This window comes from Triturus cristatus, chromosome 7, assembly GCF_964204655.1.
Source record: "Triturus cristatus chromosome 7, aTriCri1.1, whole genome shotgun sequence".
Taxonomy (NCBI): domain Eukaryota; kingdom Metazoa; phylum Chordata; class Amphibia; order Caudata; family Salamandridae; genus Triturus; species Triturus cristatus.
In genome coordinates this window covers 55,084,674-55,103,881 of record NC_140590.1, presented here as the reverse complement: position 1 = coordinate 55,103,881, position 19,208 = coordinate 55,084,674, and the positions used below count along the sequence as shown (strand labels likewise).

The 19,208-nt window shown below is 46.6% G+C and overlaps 1 protein-coding gene across 7 annotated transcripts in view; it reads left to right on the top strand.

Moving 5' to 3' along the window:
- ARHGEF1 (Rho guanine nucleotide exchange factor 1) overlaps positions 1–19,208 on the top strand; it is an 891,302-nt gene that overhangs the window by 497,257 nt on the left and 374,837 nt on the right. For 4 of the 7 annotated variants that reach the window (XM_085615600.1, XM_085615604.1, XM_085615603.1 and 1 more), the window contains exons 11-14: positions 3,124–3,211; positions 5,343–5,378; positions 13,264–13,437; positions 15,706–15,820. In XM_085615600.1, coding sequence (XP_085471726.1) covers positions 3,124–3,211; positions 5,343–5,378; positions 13,264–13,437; positions 15,706–15,820 — 413 coding nt within the window. The remainder of the gene's footprint in view (positions 1–3,123; positions 3,212–5,342; positions 5,379–13,263; positions 13,438–15,705; positions 15,821–19,208) is intronic. The other 3 variants (XM_085615602.1, XM_085615605.1, XM_085615601.1) reach the window with 1 other exon arrangement.

Below are 19,208 nucleotides of genomic sequence, written 5' to 3'. Positions count from 1 at the left end.
CCTGCTGAAGGAGACACGTCTCTACCAGAAGGGGCGAGCTCTGACATTGAGGACGGCGAGCAAGATCATGGGGATGATGGCGTCATGCATACATCTAGTCCCCAATGTACGCCTACACATGAGACCATTCCAAGAATGGCTGCAACAACAATGGTCACAAGCAAACGGAAGTTGGGAGGATCTAGTGGTTGTAACGCACGCAGTGCAGGAAGAGATAACATGGTGGAACAGGGAAAACATCACAACAGGGAAACCCTTGACACCTCCAAACCCAACTGTGACCATCACCACAGACGCATCCCAGAGGGGATGGGGTGCACACATGAACAAGCTCAGAGTGAGAGGTCTGTGGACTCCAACGGATGCGGTCAAACACATCAACTACCTGGAATTGAAGACCGTACTGCTAGCCCTGAAGGCTTTCCAGAGGCAGCTGTACAACCAAAGAGTGTTGATACAAACAGACAATACTATGATGATGTTCTACATCACCAAGCAGGGAGGAATGCAATTGTTCCCCCTATCCAAACTGGCTCAGGAGATCTGGAGATGGGCAATCCCACTGAAAATAGACCTGCTGGCCATACACCTTCCAGGGAAGGACAATGTGGAAGCGGACTGGCTCAGCAGGCAGACTTCAACATCCCACGAGTGGGAGCTCAATGGATGGGAAACGCAAAAACTATTCAGAAGGTGGGGGAAACCTACAATAGACCTATTTGCAACACGCCAGAATGCAAAATGCCAAAACTTCGCATCCAGACAACCAGAAAAACAATCCCAGGGGAATGCCCTATGGATAAGCTGGTCAAAAACATTTGCCTACGCTTTTCCACCAATACCACTGATGCACAGAGTACTCAACAAATGCAGGACAAGCAACATGACTCTGATCCTAGTAGCACCACAGTGGGCAAGACAAATGTGGTACTCTCAGATAGTGGAGATGGCAGAGGGCCCTCCACACAAATTCAAAAAAATCAAAGACTTACTCTCCATGCAGAACGGAGAGGTTCTACACCCAGAGCCAGAGAGCCTCAGTCTAGCGGCTTGGCTCCTGAGGACCTAGAGTTCGCACACCTTAAGCTACCTCGAAGCACTATGCGAGTGCTGCGTGAGGCTAGGAGGCCAACGACTCGGAAATGCTATGGAGATAAATGGAAAAGGTTTACTATTTGGTGCACCAGAAATAAACTGCAAAGCAAAATGACCAAGGAATCAACGGTGCTTAGATACCTCACACACCTACTAAAATCTAATCTATGCTAGTCGTCACTAAGAGTCCACCTAGCGGCGATTGTAGCGTACACACGAGGGGAGACGGGAGGAAGTTTCTTTACCTCTCAGGTAGTAAAGAGATTCCTCGAGGGAGCTAAAAGATTTGCACCACCAAAAAGAATGCCGCCGCCGGCATGGAACCTCAATTTAGTCCTGACTGAACTCATGAAGGTGCCCTTTGAGCCCATACACAAAGCCTCACTACAAATGCTGAGCATGAAAACAGCCTTCCTGGTAGCAATAACATCGCTACGCAGGGTAAGCGAACTGCAGGCGTTAACACTACAGGAGCCCTACATACAGATCCACAAGGACAGAGTCGTCATGAGGACGGACCCACACTTCATGCCAAAGGTGGTGTCCGCTTTCCATATGAACCAGACCATTCAAATACCAAGTTTCTTCCAAAACCCGACAACGGGTGCTGAGAGGGCACTTCACACTCTCGACGCCAGAAGGGGGGTGATGCACTACATAGAGAGAACTAAGGAACATAGGAAAACAAAACAGTTTTTCGTGTCATTCGCTACCAGTTTCCTGGGTAGACCAGTGACCAAGGGCACCATCGCACGATGGGTCGCGCTAACAATACAATTCTGCCACAGGCAGGCAGGACAAGAACTATCGGAGGGGGCACAGGCACACTCCACAAGGAAGAAGGGGGAAACAATTGCCTTTCTGGCAAACACGCCCATTCAGGACATATGCCTGGCGGCAACCTGGGCTTCAGTGCACACGTTCAGTAAGCACTACTGCGTGGACATACAGATGAACAAGGAAGCACAAGTAGGACAGAAGGTGCTCCAACATATATTCAACGACCAACGCTCATCTTCCACCCAACCGCCACAAAAATAGCAAACCGCTACAAAGTCTATGCACAGCATAGTGAATCCAGAAAGATTCACGCTGCAAAACGAATAGTTTCTTACCTGTCGGTGTAGTTTTGCAGCTTGAAGATCTTTCTGGATTCACTAGCGGACCCACCCACCTCCGCCAGAAAGATGAGGCAGGAGAGCAAGGTGGAATAACCAGTGAGGTTGAGAAGAATAAAATACTGAAAAGAGACTTGGAGAATAAACAAGACTAAAACCGCCTGGGGTTCAAAAAAAAAGAGAAAGAGAAGACAAAAGAACAAAACAAGGGAAAAAAGAACCCGAAGATGGCGCACCCAAGGTGGGACTTCCGCAGGAAGCGCGCCAACGTCACGAGAGGTACACCAAATGGTAGGACGTCGACGTCCACCTGGGCTACGAAAACAAAAAAAAGAAAGACTACGAATCCGGACCCAACCACAAGATCGCGGAATAATGCACAGCATAGTGAATCCAGAAAGATCTTCAAGCTGCAAAACTACACCGACGGGTAAGAAACTATTCGTTATTTATTTCGTATGGGCAAACCAATATAGGAGGGTTTTAAAGACCAATGTAGGATTTGCGCATATGAGTTTGTAGATTTGTTCTGTGTGATGAAATGTATGATTTTTTTAGTCTTTTAATCACTGTTTATGTATATGTGCTTTTATGGTCAAAATTTGGCCGAATCAAGTTTACTTGACTTGACACCCTTTATTCTCTGGAGAGAATAGAAAGTCTGGTTTTTCGCAAAGACAATCCTTTGGCTAGAGCACTACAAGAGTAATGTTGCAAAATGATGTCTCTCTATACAAGGGCCGGGAGTCTTTTTGAAAGAGTGGTCCAAACATGTTCTTGCGTGACAATTAAAATATGATCTTGTTACTAGACATGTTTAAACATTCATTCTCTTGCCTTTCAAAATGGGTAACCTAGACCTTCTAATAACACCTGTCCATATCTGCTAAAACACATCTTCTGTGTGCAGGTCTCTGCGAAGAAGCCAGATGAAGCCATTAAATCCAAGAAGTTGCGTATCCTGGACCCAGCACGCTGGAACCGAACTGACTCACACAGTACGTAGATGTGTGCCTTTGAGCGGGGGTTGTGGCTTCCTATCCGGTTTGAGGGGTTTGTATGCTGATTTGGCAGTATATTGGTGGAAGGGGTTCTCTGGGTGTATGTATGTATTTATACGTGCAGTGGGAGTGTTCCTGGATAGTTTGACCATTTTGTTTGTGGTGATTGATGTATAATTGGTGTGACTGTGTGTGATTTTCAGAGCAGATTGCGTTTTGATTATTTGAAAGTTTTGGGGTGCCTGCGAGAGTTCAGAGGTGTAGTAGTGGGTTGCATAATACTGACAGCATATAAAGTATTTTCACAGGATGCAGCTGTGTGTTTATAGGTTGTTGGTGTGGGGGTATTTGCTTCCACAGAAACCTACATTGCGATGGTCGGATTTTAGAGACCCCTAAGTTGTGTCTGTCTGCAACATGCGCTCTATGATCGGTGTGGTCATGGCTTTCAAATTCTAGAAGGGAGAGGCCCTGTGATTGGTAACATTAATGAATTATGGACTAGTTGATCAGTTACATCACACATGTTCCATTTACCACTGAAGTCAGCAAGGCATCTCCAGAGGGTGACATGCTGTCCATAGTGACTCTATATTCTTATTGCTAAAGTCATAACAAAATAATCTCAGTCCCAAAGCCCAGCTCTAGTTTGACTTTATAGTTTCATTTGTAGCTGCTCAATGTCTCCTATGACAGGAGCTTGGCTCATAAGATATTCTGTTGCCTGTTCATAGGTGTTCAAAAACGTTGAGCTTGAGAGGCTCACAGGAATACATTAGTGAAATGTCAGAAATGTGTACATGAACCACATACATGCATCTTTAACCACAATGTGGGGAGGGTCATGTTCCCTGGGGCCATCCCCAGAGTGGGATTTTCCTAAATCTCAGAAGTGGGAGCTTTCACTAAAGTTACAAAAGATGCCATAACAGGTGAGTTATTCTTTTTAGAATGCTCTGTTTTGCTGTGCTGTATTGTGAAGGGCAGTTGTTCCAGGACACCATCCTGTTTAATGTAAATCCTCTGTGTTATTTGGACTGCACCAGCCAACCGGATTTCCCATAACACCTAGTGCGTCAACAGGCATCCTGTTTGTTAGTTTGCCATTTCCTTTCTTATAACATTCCCGCTTCCTTGCCCACCATATTGCTTATGTTGTCTGTACAGTGATCATTGCTTCTCTCCTACTGCTATTTTCTCAGTCTTTCTCGCAGTTGTCCAATACTCATTCATGCTCCTGCTACTTCCTGTATCTCTCTTGAAGGACTGTGTAATCCCCATTGCATCACTGTGTATTTGTCAGAGGCTTCTGTTGCCTCATCTACTTCCCCTGATTGCACTTCCTGCGTCTTTCTAATTGCTCTATTTCTGTTCGCTCTGTCCCATTCTTGCTTCCTGTGTCTTCCATGTTGGGCATGCTGGCCGACATCTCGAAATCCTTTCAAGTGGTTTCTCATTGAAAATGTTTTGAACTCTGTCACCCACCCACTGGTGTGTCCCCCTAATAAGACCTCTTATGAACCCCTATAAGTCTGTCATTTCCTGTGTCGTTCTTGTTGGCCCTCCTAGTTACCATGTCAATATCTGTATTTTTCTTGTCAAGTCACATCCAGCCAGTCATCCACTTATTTGTTCCTTTGTTGGGAGTAGGCTCCATCACACCCGTCATTTCCTCTGCCACCCTCATTTGACCTGTGTGTTGATTCCTGTGTCTCCCTTCTTTGATCTTTTCTGGATCCTAAGAGCTCTATTAAAGGTCTGCCACTTCCTGTATTTCCCTATTCGTCCCTCATCGTTCCTCTGTCATTTTCTGTGTTTTTGTCAGATTTTTTTCTGACCACTGTTTTCCCCAGGCGATTTCCGTTGTCTTCCGACAACCATGTTGCTTTCGTTGTCTTGCTCGTCTTTCCTTGCTTTAAGCATACATGAATCTTTTTTGTGTCTTCTCTTTTGTAACTCTTCTTCTGTTCCTTCTCTTTCCTTTATTTTGTCCAAAACCTTTTTAGAGAACACTGCTGCCCCCTGCATCTCTTCTTGCATTTTATCCCAGAAATTAAAGCTGGTCTGTATCGTGCCAGTACCATTCATGTCTTGTCTTTATGCATTGTTTTTTCCATTTATTTTACAGATATTGACTACAAGCCACCAAAGGTTGATACAGAAGGTATTCCCTTCTCCCCACTCAACAAATCATAGATCTCTACTCTCACAGCCTGATCAAAAAGCATGATGGCATGTGTCTGGGGAGGGAGGGGTAAAGGGTGGGGAGGGTCACAAGACCACTTAACATCACCTATTAATTATTATTTCCTAACTTGCATATCTGTCTTTCCTCCCTTTCTTGAATGATTATTTTAGTTTCTGCAGCGCACGGATGCCTTGTATGCCATAATGTACTAACCCCTAACTTTAGCCTCCCAAAGTGCGTTTGCTTCAGTGCCCACCTGAGTCTGGCCCTGGAACTGGGGCTTCTTGCACCTGAATAATCTGCATTGGTTTAGACCTGCCTATTTTTAAAGGGCCTCACATGAGGGGTGTTCAGTGCATGGTTAATGGCTTTTATCAGTAAATGAATGCTGGGCCAAGTGTCCTTTGGATTCACCAGTGCTTTTATATCCTGTGCTATGTTATCTGGATTCCCAAACATGTCAGTGGCGTTATTACAAACTCACTTCCTCCACATTATTAGGTAGGTCTGTGTCTTTGTAAATAGTATCGACTTGTTCGCATTTAGGCTGCACATCCCAAAATCCATATGCTGAGCAACACAGCAACTTCAGAGGTATGTGTTCTAGCTGTGCACCACCCACTGCTGAGACAAATTGTGGGTCCATCAGGCCTAGACCATCTATGTGTGCATTCCATTACACCTGTGACTCTTGGGTCTGCTGATTTTTCATTGCCTGTGTTCTCTTTAGTCTACGCTTCATTTCCTGGCAAAGATAAGGCATAATGTCCAGCTGGGCTTTTTCCTGTGCACATCTCAGGCTTAAGGTCCTATCCAAGCAAAGCTGAGGTCTATTGGCCAGGCTTTATATGACGTGTCTAACTCATCCAGTCTTTACAGCTGGACACAGTAAAGTCTCTCGACAGGGCTGGCTCAGATTGTGCTTCATAACTGGCTGATGTGAGGTCACTTGGAGCTTCTGCTCTCCGTCTATGATTCACATCTAGGGAAAAAACCTCTTTGGTGTTGTTGGTTCTGAACTCTATGCACCTCAATCTGTACTTTATGCTCAGTCATGACTGAGTCTCCTTGACCTGCTGAGCTCAGTCTACACTTTTCATCTTGGTAAAGTTTTGGGTTTTGGGCCGTTGAGAAGTCGGTCTTTGACGTGTTGGTGAAGCAGAGTCTCCTAAGCATGTGGGGCTCAGCCAGCTCTATGGACCGTGGAAGGGCTGAGTCTCCTGAGCCTGTGGGGCTCAGCCAGCGTTATGATTCCTGAGGAAGCATAGTCTCCTGAGCCTGTGTTGCTCAGCCAGCACAGTGAATCCTGAGGGAGCATAGTCTCCTGAGCCTGTGGGGCTCAGCCAGCGCTATGGAACATGGAAGGGCGGAGTCTCCTGAGCTTGTGGGGCTTAACCAGCACAGTGAATCCCGAGGGAGCATAGCCTCCTGATCCTGTAGGGCTCAGTCAGCGTTATGGACCATGGAAGGGTCGAGTCTCCTGAGCCTGTGGGGCTCAGCCAGCGCAGTGAATCTTGGGGGAGCGGAGTCTCTTGAGCCTGTGGGGCTCAGCTAGCGTTATGAATCCTGAAGGAGTAGAGTCTCCTGAGCCAGTGGGGCTCAGCCAGTGCTATGAATCCTGGGAAAGCAATCTGTCTTGAACCTGTGGTGCTCAGCCAGCGCTATGAATCCTGGGAAATCACTCTCTTGAGCCCGAGGGGCTCAGCCATGCTATGACTCTTGGGGGAGCGGAGTCTCGTGAGCCGGTGGACTCAGCCAGCGCTATTGACCATGGAAGGGTGGAGTCTCTTGAGCTTGCGGGGCTCAGCCAGCACTTTGAATCCTGGGGGGAACAGATTCTCCTGAGCTGGTGGGGCTCAGCCAGCATTGTGAAATCCTGGGGTAACGGAGTCTCCTGACCCTGTGGGGTTAAGCCAGCGCTATGAATCCTGGGAAAGCAGTCTCTCTTGAGCCTGTTGGGCTCAGCCAGCGCTTTGAATCCTGGGAAGCGGTGTCTCCTGGGTCTGCTGTATTCAGTCTGTTTTATATCTGGGTGACTGAGTATCTTGAGCTTGCTTGCTTTAGCCCGTGCTTTTACTTGTAGAATTAGATGTTTGTTTTGGGCTTACTGGGTTGCAAACCCTATGTGTGGCTCTGTATTCGTCTTTAGTTATAGATGAGGCAGTTTGACCTGCCTAGTTTAAAAACATGTTTGTTCCTCACTCAATATTTTGCGACCAGGTGAATCTATATCACTTGACTGGTCAAGTTTAACTGGTGCAGGTCATTCTGCACTTCACATTTGAGCCGAGTGGAGCCTATTAGTCTTGCCCGGGTTTAAACCCTGTGCCCTAATCATCCTTTGCTTCTCACCTGGTCTCTAGACCTTGAGTTGCTTTAAAGCCTGTTTGTGGCTTCATGACGCAGTGGCACTTGGACTCGTCTTATTTTAAGGACCAAAGCTGCATAGACCACAATGTACCATTTGAGGTGGGTGCTCGTAAGCTTATCTGATTTGAATTCTATGTCAATAATGTATCAGAAATATACTGTAGTTATAGATTCCTTACCTTAGACTTACCACCAGGCATCAGATTGGATGCGGAGAAATTGTTTCGTAGCAGTACCCCTGCGCTGGTTGGTGGTGTCGGCCAACTCAGCGTTTGGCGGCAGCCTCATGGTCGCCGGGATGACGTTGCGGTGTCTACTTAAACGCCGCCCCCTGCGCACTGACTTCAGTTCTTCCTTTTCCGCACCAGCAAGTGCAGATCTGGAGAGAGCGTGCCACTAGTCACTTTTTTGACTAACTCTTTTTTGACTTTTGTCGACATTTTTTTTTAGTCTTGCGGGTTGTCAGCCCGGGTTTCAAGCCGTGTGACTCCTGACACAAGTTGATGTTGGTCACTGATTCGCACCTTGTGTGCCTTTGGTGCCTGGAGCGTGACCACGACCCAACGGCGTGCTTCGACTGCCAAGCTCTGAACCCAAAGTCTTTGCAGGAGCGGTCCCGAAACCTTTGGAGGCCCGTTCGAGGTCCCGGTTGAGGGGAAGGTCACAGGACCGGTCGCGGAGCCATCACCATTCGCCATCGAAGTCTTCGCGCTCATCGGGAAAGTCAAGAAGATGGCAAAGAAGCATCGTAGCTCTTCGCCTTCTTCCCGTTCGTCGGCCGGCACGACTCGGGATCCGGAGCTTCACCGCTCCCCGGCTCCGTCCTCTGAGCCCGCTGGGATGACTCCGCGCCTCCCTCCCATTCCGGTAGCTGGATTGTCCCCTGCCCAGCTTCGTGCATTTTACGAAGCCCTCCACACCATCTTTAGGCAGCCTGACTCCGCCTGCACGCTTTCAGGACCCGCAGACTCGGCAGGGGGCTCTTGGCCATTGATGCCGGCGGCACAGGCCGCGCCACCGCAGGCCACCCATGGATCCAGGCCTGGATCCGGATGGGTGCCTGTCGACCCCACGGTACCTACCCTTGTGCCGATTCCAGCAGTGACGCACCCGACTCTGGCTGCGCCCCCCGCCGTTGTCAACCCCAGCCTCACCCCTGACTTGAACACAGAGCCGGACCAATGTCAGTACCAGCACCGGAGGCTACTATTGTCTCACTGTTCATCCTTGGTGTTCCCTACCGCTCTGAGTGCCAGCCAGTGGAGGATGAGGAGGACTGTGAGGGGTCTGTTGACCCTCTTGCTGACCAGCTTGAAGAGCCGGACTGGAGAGAAGAGTTGGGTGATGCCAGTGGTCTGGATACCTCCCCAGACCTTGGTATGCTTTCTCCCCCTACCGTGGCTATGGAGGAGGGAGCCTCCTATGCTGTAGTGTTGCATAGGGCGGCTGAGGCCCTGGGCCTCGAGCTTCCTATGGTGGCTGTCAGGACTTACCTCCTGACTGAGGTGCTTCACCCGGCAGCAGCCTCTTCGGATCCCCTGCTGCCTTTTAATGAGGCCCTCACTGAAATCCTTCTGGACACTTGCTCCAAGCCCAGCACAGGGGCTCCTGCGGACAGGATGATTGCCCAACGCCACCGCCCGGCCCCGGGCGACCTGCTTTTCCTATCCCAGCACCCTACCCCCGAGAGCTTGGTGGTCCAAGCCTCAACCACAAAAGGCTCCTTCCCTACAGCTCCCCCAGATAGGGAATCCAAGAAGCTGGACCATCTTGGGAAGAAGATGTTTTCTTCTGCCAGCTTAGGACTGCCGTCGATAAACACTGCATATCTCTTGGGCTGTTACACACACACACACACTGTGTGAGACACGTTTGCGCAAGTGTTGCCACAGTGCCCGGAGGATGCCTGGGCTGTGCTCACCCGCTCTGTTGCAGAGGGTCAAGACGCAGCTAAGTTCACCATCTGGTGTGGGCTGTATACCACCGACTCGCTGGGTAGAACAATTTCAGCGTCATTAGCTGAGTCGCTACGCCTGGCTGAGGTCCACTGGCTTCTCTGGGGATGTCCAATTGACTCTTTTGAACATGCCTTTTGATGGCTGTCGTCTGTTTGGTGACAAGGCGGACAACGCGCTCAAGCTTTTCAAGTACTCTAGGGCTACGGCCAGATCCTTGGGCCTCACTGCCACCTCTTGCCCCATACAGTCTGCCTTTCGCCCCTTACAGTCTGCCTTTCGCCCCTTTCGTGGCTACCAAAGGGGTACCCCACCACGTTCTGCCCAGAGCCACAGGCCTGCGCAAGCTACCCCTCTCTGCGCAGCCGGGGAAGTGGGACCCAGCATCGTGGGTCTGTGGACCAGCGGGCAGACCAGCCCACCAATGCCCCCGCTGCAGCAGCCTCCAAGCCTTCCTAGTCTGACCTTTCAGGGCCACCAGTTGCCAGTGGGCTTCAGGATCCACCATCACCTCCCCCACTGGCACATCACCACGTCGGACATTTGGGTTTTGCAAATAGTCTGAAGGGGCTACTCTCTCCCCTTCCAGAAGTAGGTCGTATTTGCTAGTCCCACTACTTTCTGGTACCCAAGAAGGACAAAGGCCTGCGTCCTATCTTAGACCTCAGGGACGTCAACCGCTTCCTCCGTAAGGAGAAATTCAAGATGTTAACCTTGGCTCAACCCTGGAGACTGTATGGAGCCGTTGGACTTGCAGGACAATTACTTTCACATCCCCGTTCTGCCTGCCCACCGGCTTTGCCTACGAGCATTTTCAGTTTACCGTGCTCCCCTTTGGCCTTACCAGCACCCCTTGGGTGTTCACGAAAGTGATGGCAGTGGTAGCAGCTCATCTGCACAGATCGGGGGTTCCAGGCTATTGGAGGGGGCTTGCCCCAGGCTGTCGTCTCCTACCTCCAGACTACGGCGGACCTCCTGTATTCGTTGGGGTTCATTATCAACGTCCCGAAGTGGCACCTGATTCCCTCTCAGAAGCTCCTTTTCATCGGATCCTCTTTCTGCCCCTCTTTCAGAGGTTCTCTTCTTCATTCTCTCTTTGGCCCAGTAGGGCTCTGCTCTGGGCACTCTTGGGGGTTATATTTCAGCCATTCCGGCGCCTTCCTGATCAGCCTTCTCTTTTCAAGTCCCCTATTGTAAATAAATTCCTGAAGGGCATTACTCATCTCTTTCCTCCTTCTCCTTTTGTAATGCCCCAGTGGGACTTGAATCTTATCCTTGCTTATCTTTTGTGTGCTCCCTTTGAGCCACTACATAATTGTCCTGTTCATCTTATTACTTTGAAAACTGCTTTCCTGCTCGCCATCACCTCTGCTCCCAGGGTGAGTGAGCTTCAGGCTCTTTCTTCCAAGCCTCCCTTTCTTGCTGTCCCATCTGGACAAAGTGGTCCTTCATACTAGGCCTTCTTTTCTGTCCGAAGTGGTTACCTCTTTCTTCATAGGCCAGACCATCACATTGCCCACCTTCTTCCCGCCTCTGCACCCTTCCAAGGAGGAGGAGAGACTCCACCGTCTGGACCCAAAACGTGCGCTGTCCTTCGACCTTGACATCACTGAAGACTTCTGGTTGGACAATCAACTCTTCGTGGGTTATGTGGGCGCCAAGAAAGTTTGGGCAATGCACAAACGTACTTTCTCTCGTTGGGTTGTCTTATGTATTAAGATCTGTTATTCTTTGGTGAAAAAGGATGCTCCAGTAGAACTGTGCGCCCACTCTATCAGGGCGATGGCAGCCACTACTGCTTTGGGAATTGGAGTTCCGTTGGTTGACATCTGCCAGGCAGCCACGTGGGCATCTGTGCACACATTAACGAAACATTACTGCCTGGATAGCCAAGTCGGGAGAGATGGCTTTTTCGGCTGTTCTGTTCTCCAGGACTTCGTGGTGTGAACTTAGTTCGCAGGACCCACCACCGGGGTTGGCATTGCTGGGGTATCTATTCTAAGGTAAGGAATCTATAACTACGGTCTCTTTCAGATGAACAAGTTACATAACTTCGGTAGCGATGTATCTGTAGGCGACATTAGTAGTTATAGATTCCTTACCGCCCAACATATATTCCCTGTTCTGCAAACTGACTTCAAGGGATAGGGACTCCCTTACAGGGCCCTAACTATGTGCACCAGTGGTCAGTGTCTTGCATGGCTCTGTGCTTCTGGCGTGGAAAGTCGTGTCAGAATTGATGTCCGTGCCCAGGGGCGGTTTCTAAGTAGACACCGGGATGTCATCTCGGCAACCATAACGATGCCGACAAACGTGGAGTTTACCGCCGCCGCCTACAGACGGGCAGGGGTACTGCTACAAAAATGTTTCTCCGGATCCAGTCTGCCGCCTGGGGGTAATTCTAAGGTAAGGAATCTATAACTACTAATGTCTCTTACGGATACATCGTTACTGAAGGTAAGTAACTTGTTCTTTATAATTGTGAAAAGGGTTCAAATGGTCACACTATAGAAATACTAAAGAGAAGTGATTAGAAACACCAATACTGTCAGAATGTTATCTAGGTCTCCCACGTGCGGTTGGAAACTTAGTACTAAATGTAAGTTGATGCTCAATCGCGGCAATGGTTTGTAGCATGCAAATGAGGGTTGGACAGAAGATCACGTACATCACTACAGTAATGATTAATAGCCTGCTGGGAAGGGTTAGATGGATAAACCACAGCAATGGCTTGTAGCACACAGAGCAGGGTTGGGCAGATGTTCAGAGGCTTTCCTGTACATTGCTACATCGTTTGTACATAGAGTGAAAGTGAGAACTGGACATGTCAATGTCTGCGTCCCAGTTCACAACACAGGAATCGGTCTTAGTTGGTAGAAGGGGATGGGTGTTCGACTCTACAGTCCGCGGCTTCTCAGGGCAACTTCTCAGTGATGGGTCGTAGCAGATGCCTGATCAATGGCATCTTGAAAACTCCCACATCGGTGGTTTGATTCTACTCTATAAGTTCTTTATAACCCCACCATGCTATGATTTTGAGTCTGACAGGGTTTTTATTGTGTTTCTCGAGGAGGGTAGAGAGGGTAGTTTCAAATCATCTTCTTTTTGTGGCTCATAATGTCTTTTCTGAATGAAAATTTGACTTTGTGAAGACTTTTCCCAGTATGCAGAAATCCACTGCCTCATACATTTTTGTCTACGCATAAATATTATAGCTGAGAACTTTTTCCAGGGTACATAGTCAGCATCCCCACCCAGCGGAACTGAAGAGGTTGGTGGCACAGCTCCTTGTGCCCATGAAAGCAGTCGAAATAAAGATCCACTTCTCTAAACCAAGCAAATGCATGGATAGAGCAGATTAAAAGCCAGACTCTATTTTCTCTCCCCCTTATCCCTGGACACACACTCGCATAAGAATACGTCGTGGGCATCGGGATGACATTAACACCCTGAAGTCCCATACAATGTGATTTCTAGCATGTCACAGTTAGTTCTAAAATCACTTTATTCCCTGAAACCCGTATTTTCTATTGCAGTAGAAAGACCGATCGTCTCAGAACGGAAGGGCAGTCACCCTCAGAAGTCGTTTGAGCGTGGAGATAGCAGTGCCAGCCGGCTGAAGATTGGAAGTACCAGCGATGTACCTGAGACTTCGGGAGGAGGGGTGACCATTTACGCACCTTCGTCTGAGAACTCTGATCGCGATGGAGGTATGAAGGTAGCACTTATCCATGGTGTGCCAGGGGTTTAAAATGTTGTGATGTTGGAAAATGCTATAGCTACCATGTCAATGGAAAAGGCTCCCTATTACAGTGACGAGAATGGGGTAGTGGGATGATGACTGTATAGAAAAGACAGGCATTGTGAAGACAGCAGGGAAAACTAAGCTGTATGCAATTGTGAAAGGAGATGCGAGATGATGAGTGAAATGATGAAGTCCAAGGGCACTGGGTGATTAGTCATGGGAAACTGCTTATGAGGAAGAACTGAAAATAGGTTATCTAGGATTGATGACAAGATAGAGGGGTGTGATGGTGATGCAGAAGTGGGAAGGTTGGAGAAGATGAAACCTAAAGGTTAAGAAAGCATCATAGTCCAGATTTTCGAAAATGGGGACCGGGATCAAAGGTGTTTTTGCCCAATTTCCCTTCTGGACTCAGCTAAATTAATGGGCGGAGTCCTACTAGAGAGGTTGGAATCCAGGTGATAGGGAATCAGATTTTTACAGACGCCCAATATGGTTATAGAAGGGATGTCGCAACCTCCTTTATCAGTAAATACACCTTGGCTAAAGTGGGTCACATTTACTTACATTTTGCTGATTTGAGCAGCACATTTGATTTAGTTACCCATGCTAAGTTGTGGCAGTCACTGGTTAAGATGGGTGCCCCCATTGAGATTGTGACTTTCCTGAAACAGTTATATGCACAGTTAACACCACGGGTACGATATGGGTCAGGGGGAGAAGTTACACCATGTTTTAAAATTACCCTTGGAATTCGTCAAAGCTGTGTTCTTGCCCCCCTTTTATTCTTGTTACATATTAATGGGGTGGATGAGTCTTTGCAGAAGATGAACTCAGTTGGCCAAATGTTAAACAGCGCCTAACTCCGGCCTTCCTGTACTCTGATGATGCCGTCTAGATCTCTAGAACCGTCAACAGTCTCCAGCTTCTGAGAAACTGTATCAATTCATATATGGAGGACAGGGACATGAAAATCAATTTAAAGTAAACATTCACTATGACGTGGGAAAGGGAGACCCAAAAAGAAAACCCATCATATAAAGGGAAAAGCACTCGCTGCAAAAGAAAGTTTTACTTTCTTACGTTGGCATTTTTCTAATAACGGCCAACAAGGGACATACCTGAAAGCAGCAAAATTGAAATGTATTAGATTCTCAGAAGCCCTTTTTAGTTTTGCATCTAAAATTGCAAACAAGCCCAGTAGAGAACTGTTCACCCTATATAAAAGTAAATGTATATCTAGTGTCCATTATGAAGCCTCTTTGTGCGGACTGACAAACTGTAAATTGCTACATACCCAGGAAAACCTTTTCCTATGTAGATTATTAGCAGTGCCCTGTTCAACCTCCTGTTACTTAGTCCACAAGAAATTGGCGTTCCCCCTATTTAGAGGACGGTTTGCAGACAAGTCCCATCACCCTTTGGCATAATAAATGTAGTAAAGATGGCACTAAATTCACCAAAGAGATGATAACAGGTTGCCTAAGGATGCGACTTTGAACATTGAAGATCCTGTTGAAATGCTACAATTTAGTAAAAAAGATTTAAAAACAATTCTGAATTGGAAAAGGATGGCTGATAGGGAAACAGAGAGTGCCTTAAACCGACTGTGTCAATGTACCTCACTGGGCCCCGTACAACCAATTGCCCAGAGCTATCTTATTCTAGTATTGAATATCCAACATTGATTCTTCCTAACTAGACTGAGAAGAGGCACATTGCACTTTATGGTTGCTTTTCCTAAAATGGCATTTTGTGCCCAAATGTTCCCCAAATGCCCATGCAATGGTAAGTCCAATCACTCCACGTGGCATTTGATTCTTCATTTGTAATTTTTATAGGGACATAAGGAAACCAATATTGCGGACATTGTTTTTAAAAGAAAAATAATTTTATTACAAAGATGCTTCTAACTTTATTTGTTGCCTTGACAATGTGAATTTATGTCATAGAATATCTGTTTACGTTTCTCATGCCATCCATAGAAGGAAACTGCTTTTACATCTGTCACGGCAATCATGGCTATTGATTATTACATCCAGTCCTGTTTTGTTTATTTAATTTGTGTATGTTCTGAGATTATCTTTGTATGCATTTTAGTCATTTATTTTAAAAATGAACGTTTTTTAAGATGTTAGTATGAATTTTATCTGCATGATTCTTTTATGGATATTTTTATCCGAGTTCATTTTGGTGTTCCTGCATAGAAGACCACTAATTATTTTCTCCATAGGGGCTGATGGCCCGTTGTCATTGGAAACAAATGAGCCTTCTGGTAAAGGGTCCCCGTCCACAGAGTTCCCAAACCAAGGAGAGCATCAGACGGATGATGGTGCAGAAAACGAGAGGTGAGGCAGTCAATTAGCTCTAGCTTATGGCTCAGCAACACCGCAAGTGGAAGAGCATTGAGCATGCAGGACCCTGCAGCAGATGCCCCAAAAGCCCCTTTTTAGGTTATGGTATGCGAAAGACATATTAGGGACTTTAAGATGTTTGACCTGGGAATGTATTCCACCTGTGGATTGCTATTGGCTTTGTGGTTTGGAGTTTTCTGACTTTTGATTTGCTTGCTTTATTTTCTTTAGGCTGTGTAGCTTGAGTTTGTACCTCTGTATGGTAAAGCCGTTGTTACAGTATTCTTTCACAAACTCTTTTCTGTAATAAACAGGCCTTTGAATCTTGTTCTTAACTTGTCACATTTGCTGGGCATTCAAAGACCGAGGTTAAATGTCAAGCTTTGTTTTCGTGGGAGCCTGGTGTTTATTTTGCTTTCATCTGACTTCAAACTGAGAGCGTTCATAGGAAAGATGAATGCAACGTACTTTCTCCATGTAGCCTGCTTGTGCTCTTTTTTAATTTTATTTCTGACATGGCCATTTCAAAAGGTATCTCGTTCTTCTTCTGCACAAAGCATTTGCCTGTTTTCTGCAAAATTCTTCTTCGTTGGGGAGTCCATTTATTTTGTGAAACTGCCTTTTTAGTATCAAATTACAAAACCGCATCAGCCTAACATATGGTGAACTTGGGCTATTTACACTGTTTATGGCCCATTCACTGTCAAGCACAGGATAAGATCTTTTCACAGGAAAGAGGCAGCCTCATGCAACACAATTTAACAATGCTTGGTTTTCACTATGATGTGTAAAGCATATGCTTTATTTATGACATCTGTGGCAACTCGTTTTGGAGATTTGGATGAGTTTAAAGACACTTTTTATGAAAGCCTTTTTATTTGTTTAGCTACACAATAAATGTGTATTCCAGCTGCAACTGTGCTTTTTTCGGAACACATTGCTGGATATAAATGATTTCCATATTTGTCCTTTCAGTTCCTAGGGTCATGATTTGAATGGTGCAGCAGAGCAGATGCAGTGACACAGGGGCCAATAGGTCTAGGAAACCTACTGAACACCGATTATTGCTATATTTTACTACTAAACAAGCAGTCCGGAGTGCTTTTTTGGTTCTATTGTTACCATTGCACCCAAAGTAGCACATGCCCTGCAGCTGTTGTATTTTCTCTCTACCTACAACTCATGTTATCAGTGTATTTATATGGCACATTTTCACCATTTTTGTATGGTGTGAAAATGCTTCTGTATCTGGACACACTAACACTTTGGCAAGAGCATTACCCATTGTATAAAATCAGCAGTTTAGCCATAGTAAACACCATATAAATACTTATAACTTACTATATGCATTCCATACCAAGCTTTAGCAAAGACATTAGGTCTCACCTATGCAAGATCTATTGGATTTGTCAATGTTTTTAGCCGTATTATACTGCAGCGCTAGCTTCAGTGCAGCAAAACTGATTATTATTTTTTTTAAAGCATTGTATCACGGACAAGGCTGGCTGTGTCATATAACTTTTTTACATTACTTTCAGCCATATGCAACCTTGCATCCCATAGCTACAAAACATTAGCAACACCAATAAATCTTACATAGGCAAGACCTATTGGCTTTGCCAATGCTTGTCATATTTTGCCACAGCCTGGCACAAGTAACACACTGGAACTCTGCGTAGTGGATTTCACTTCAGCACTTCCTTGGCAAATATCTTATGACCCTACTTCCTTGCCAAACAATGCTTTGTGTACAGTCTCAATATAAAATATTTCTCTTCTCTTTATTAGCTCTTACCTGTCTTGTCACTTAATGTTCTTTGCTACTATTAATTGGATACGCTTTACCTGCACAGTTCCACCACTTGCAACACAAGTCCCAGGTAGTACTTTTCCCTTAGCCGCTCACACCTAGATTGTTGTTCACTACGATGCCTAGGCCATTACCTTTCCTACCTATGTTCTATCTCCTCCACTCCCCAGGAGCCAAGACTCTTGAGTAGTCTGGGTTCAGTCTCATTCCATATGCAGCAGCCCTACGTTCTAGCTCCACTAGATTGTCTTGTAATTGTGTGCGGTGTTTACTTCCTTTTCCTAAACGGCATCAAGAAATAGTCCTTTTAATATGTGGATCATTTGTACATCTTTAATACTATGTTTGCTGTACTGCAGAGTTCCCCCTCTCTATTTTTGTTTGTTTTTTAAGTGGTTCCCCTACTAATTTCCCCCATTTTTAGGTTGATCTTCTCAGTCTGGTTGTGAAAAACCTATTGTGAACTTACTATGGGTGCACAGACCATCCATTGCTTACCATTGAGTGGCTTTGTCATTCTCATTTCCTTGCTTCTTTTTCAATGGCTTGCCTTCCTATTCTTGTGTTTGTACTTCCTTGGAGCCTTCCCTCCTTACGATCCTTTTGATTTGCTGGCTTATATTCTTCCACTGCTCACATTTATGGAACCGTACCTTGTTGCTCGTGGCAAGTTTACCTGTAGATAAGCATTCTGTGCATGCTCCTGCCATACTAGTGTCAGGCTTGGACGTGTGGAACTTATTTTTCTTTGAAGGAGTCTTCGAGTCACGGGGTATTGTGAGTTTTTCTATTGCTTGTAATGCACATGGGCATCGGCTCCATTGTTGGATAGCTTCTTCTCAGCGGTCTGATTTGGACGGGCATCCAACAAGCTCCGGGTTGACGCCCTCTGCTATTTCAAACCTGCTTTGCGACATCACTCGACCTCCCCATCCTAGTTCATTCCAGGCGCACCCGCACGGCATTTGCCCTCTTTCAGGGCCTTTACCTCGACTTCTTTCACCGAGAATCTAGACTCCGTATTGGAATGGACCCCTTTCACAGTTCCATCCAAAATACCCTTGTTCTGCTCATCATTGGGTCTGCAACTCCTCTCTCACCGGACCACTACTAGGCATCCTGCACAGCCTGCCGTGCCTTCAGATCTAAGAGAACACCCCGTTATTGATGAGATCAGTGCCTAGCTCAACATACCATTGCGTACCTTCAAGATGAAATTTCTAATCTATCTTCGAGGACCAGGATGTCAAGGTGGAGCCACAGCCAGAGACCTCGGGCCAACAGGCCCACTGCTTCATCCCTAAGCTCATACTCCGACTCCTAGGTAGAGGAACTGCCTCTCGCTCAGCCAAAGACTTCGACTGTGAGTACCACACACCCTCCACCGACACACCAATAGGCGAGCACCGCCCCATAGAGAGTGAGGCATGCAGCCCAAAGTCCGCACCCAGACGTTCAGCTGCCACTGCTAGGAGGCCATGGTCGGCACTGAAAAAAGGCCTTGGAACATAGTCCAAACCGACCACATTGTTGAAACAGTCAGTCAAGCCATGACCTTTGGTGCCAATAGTG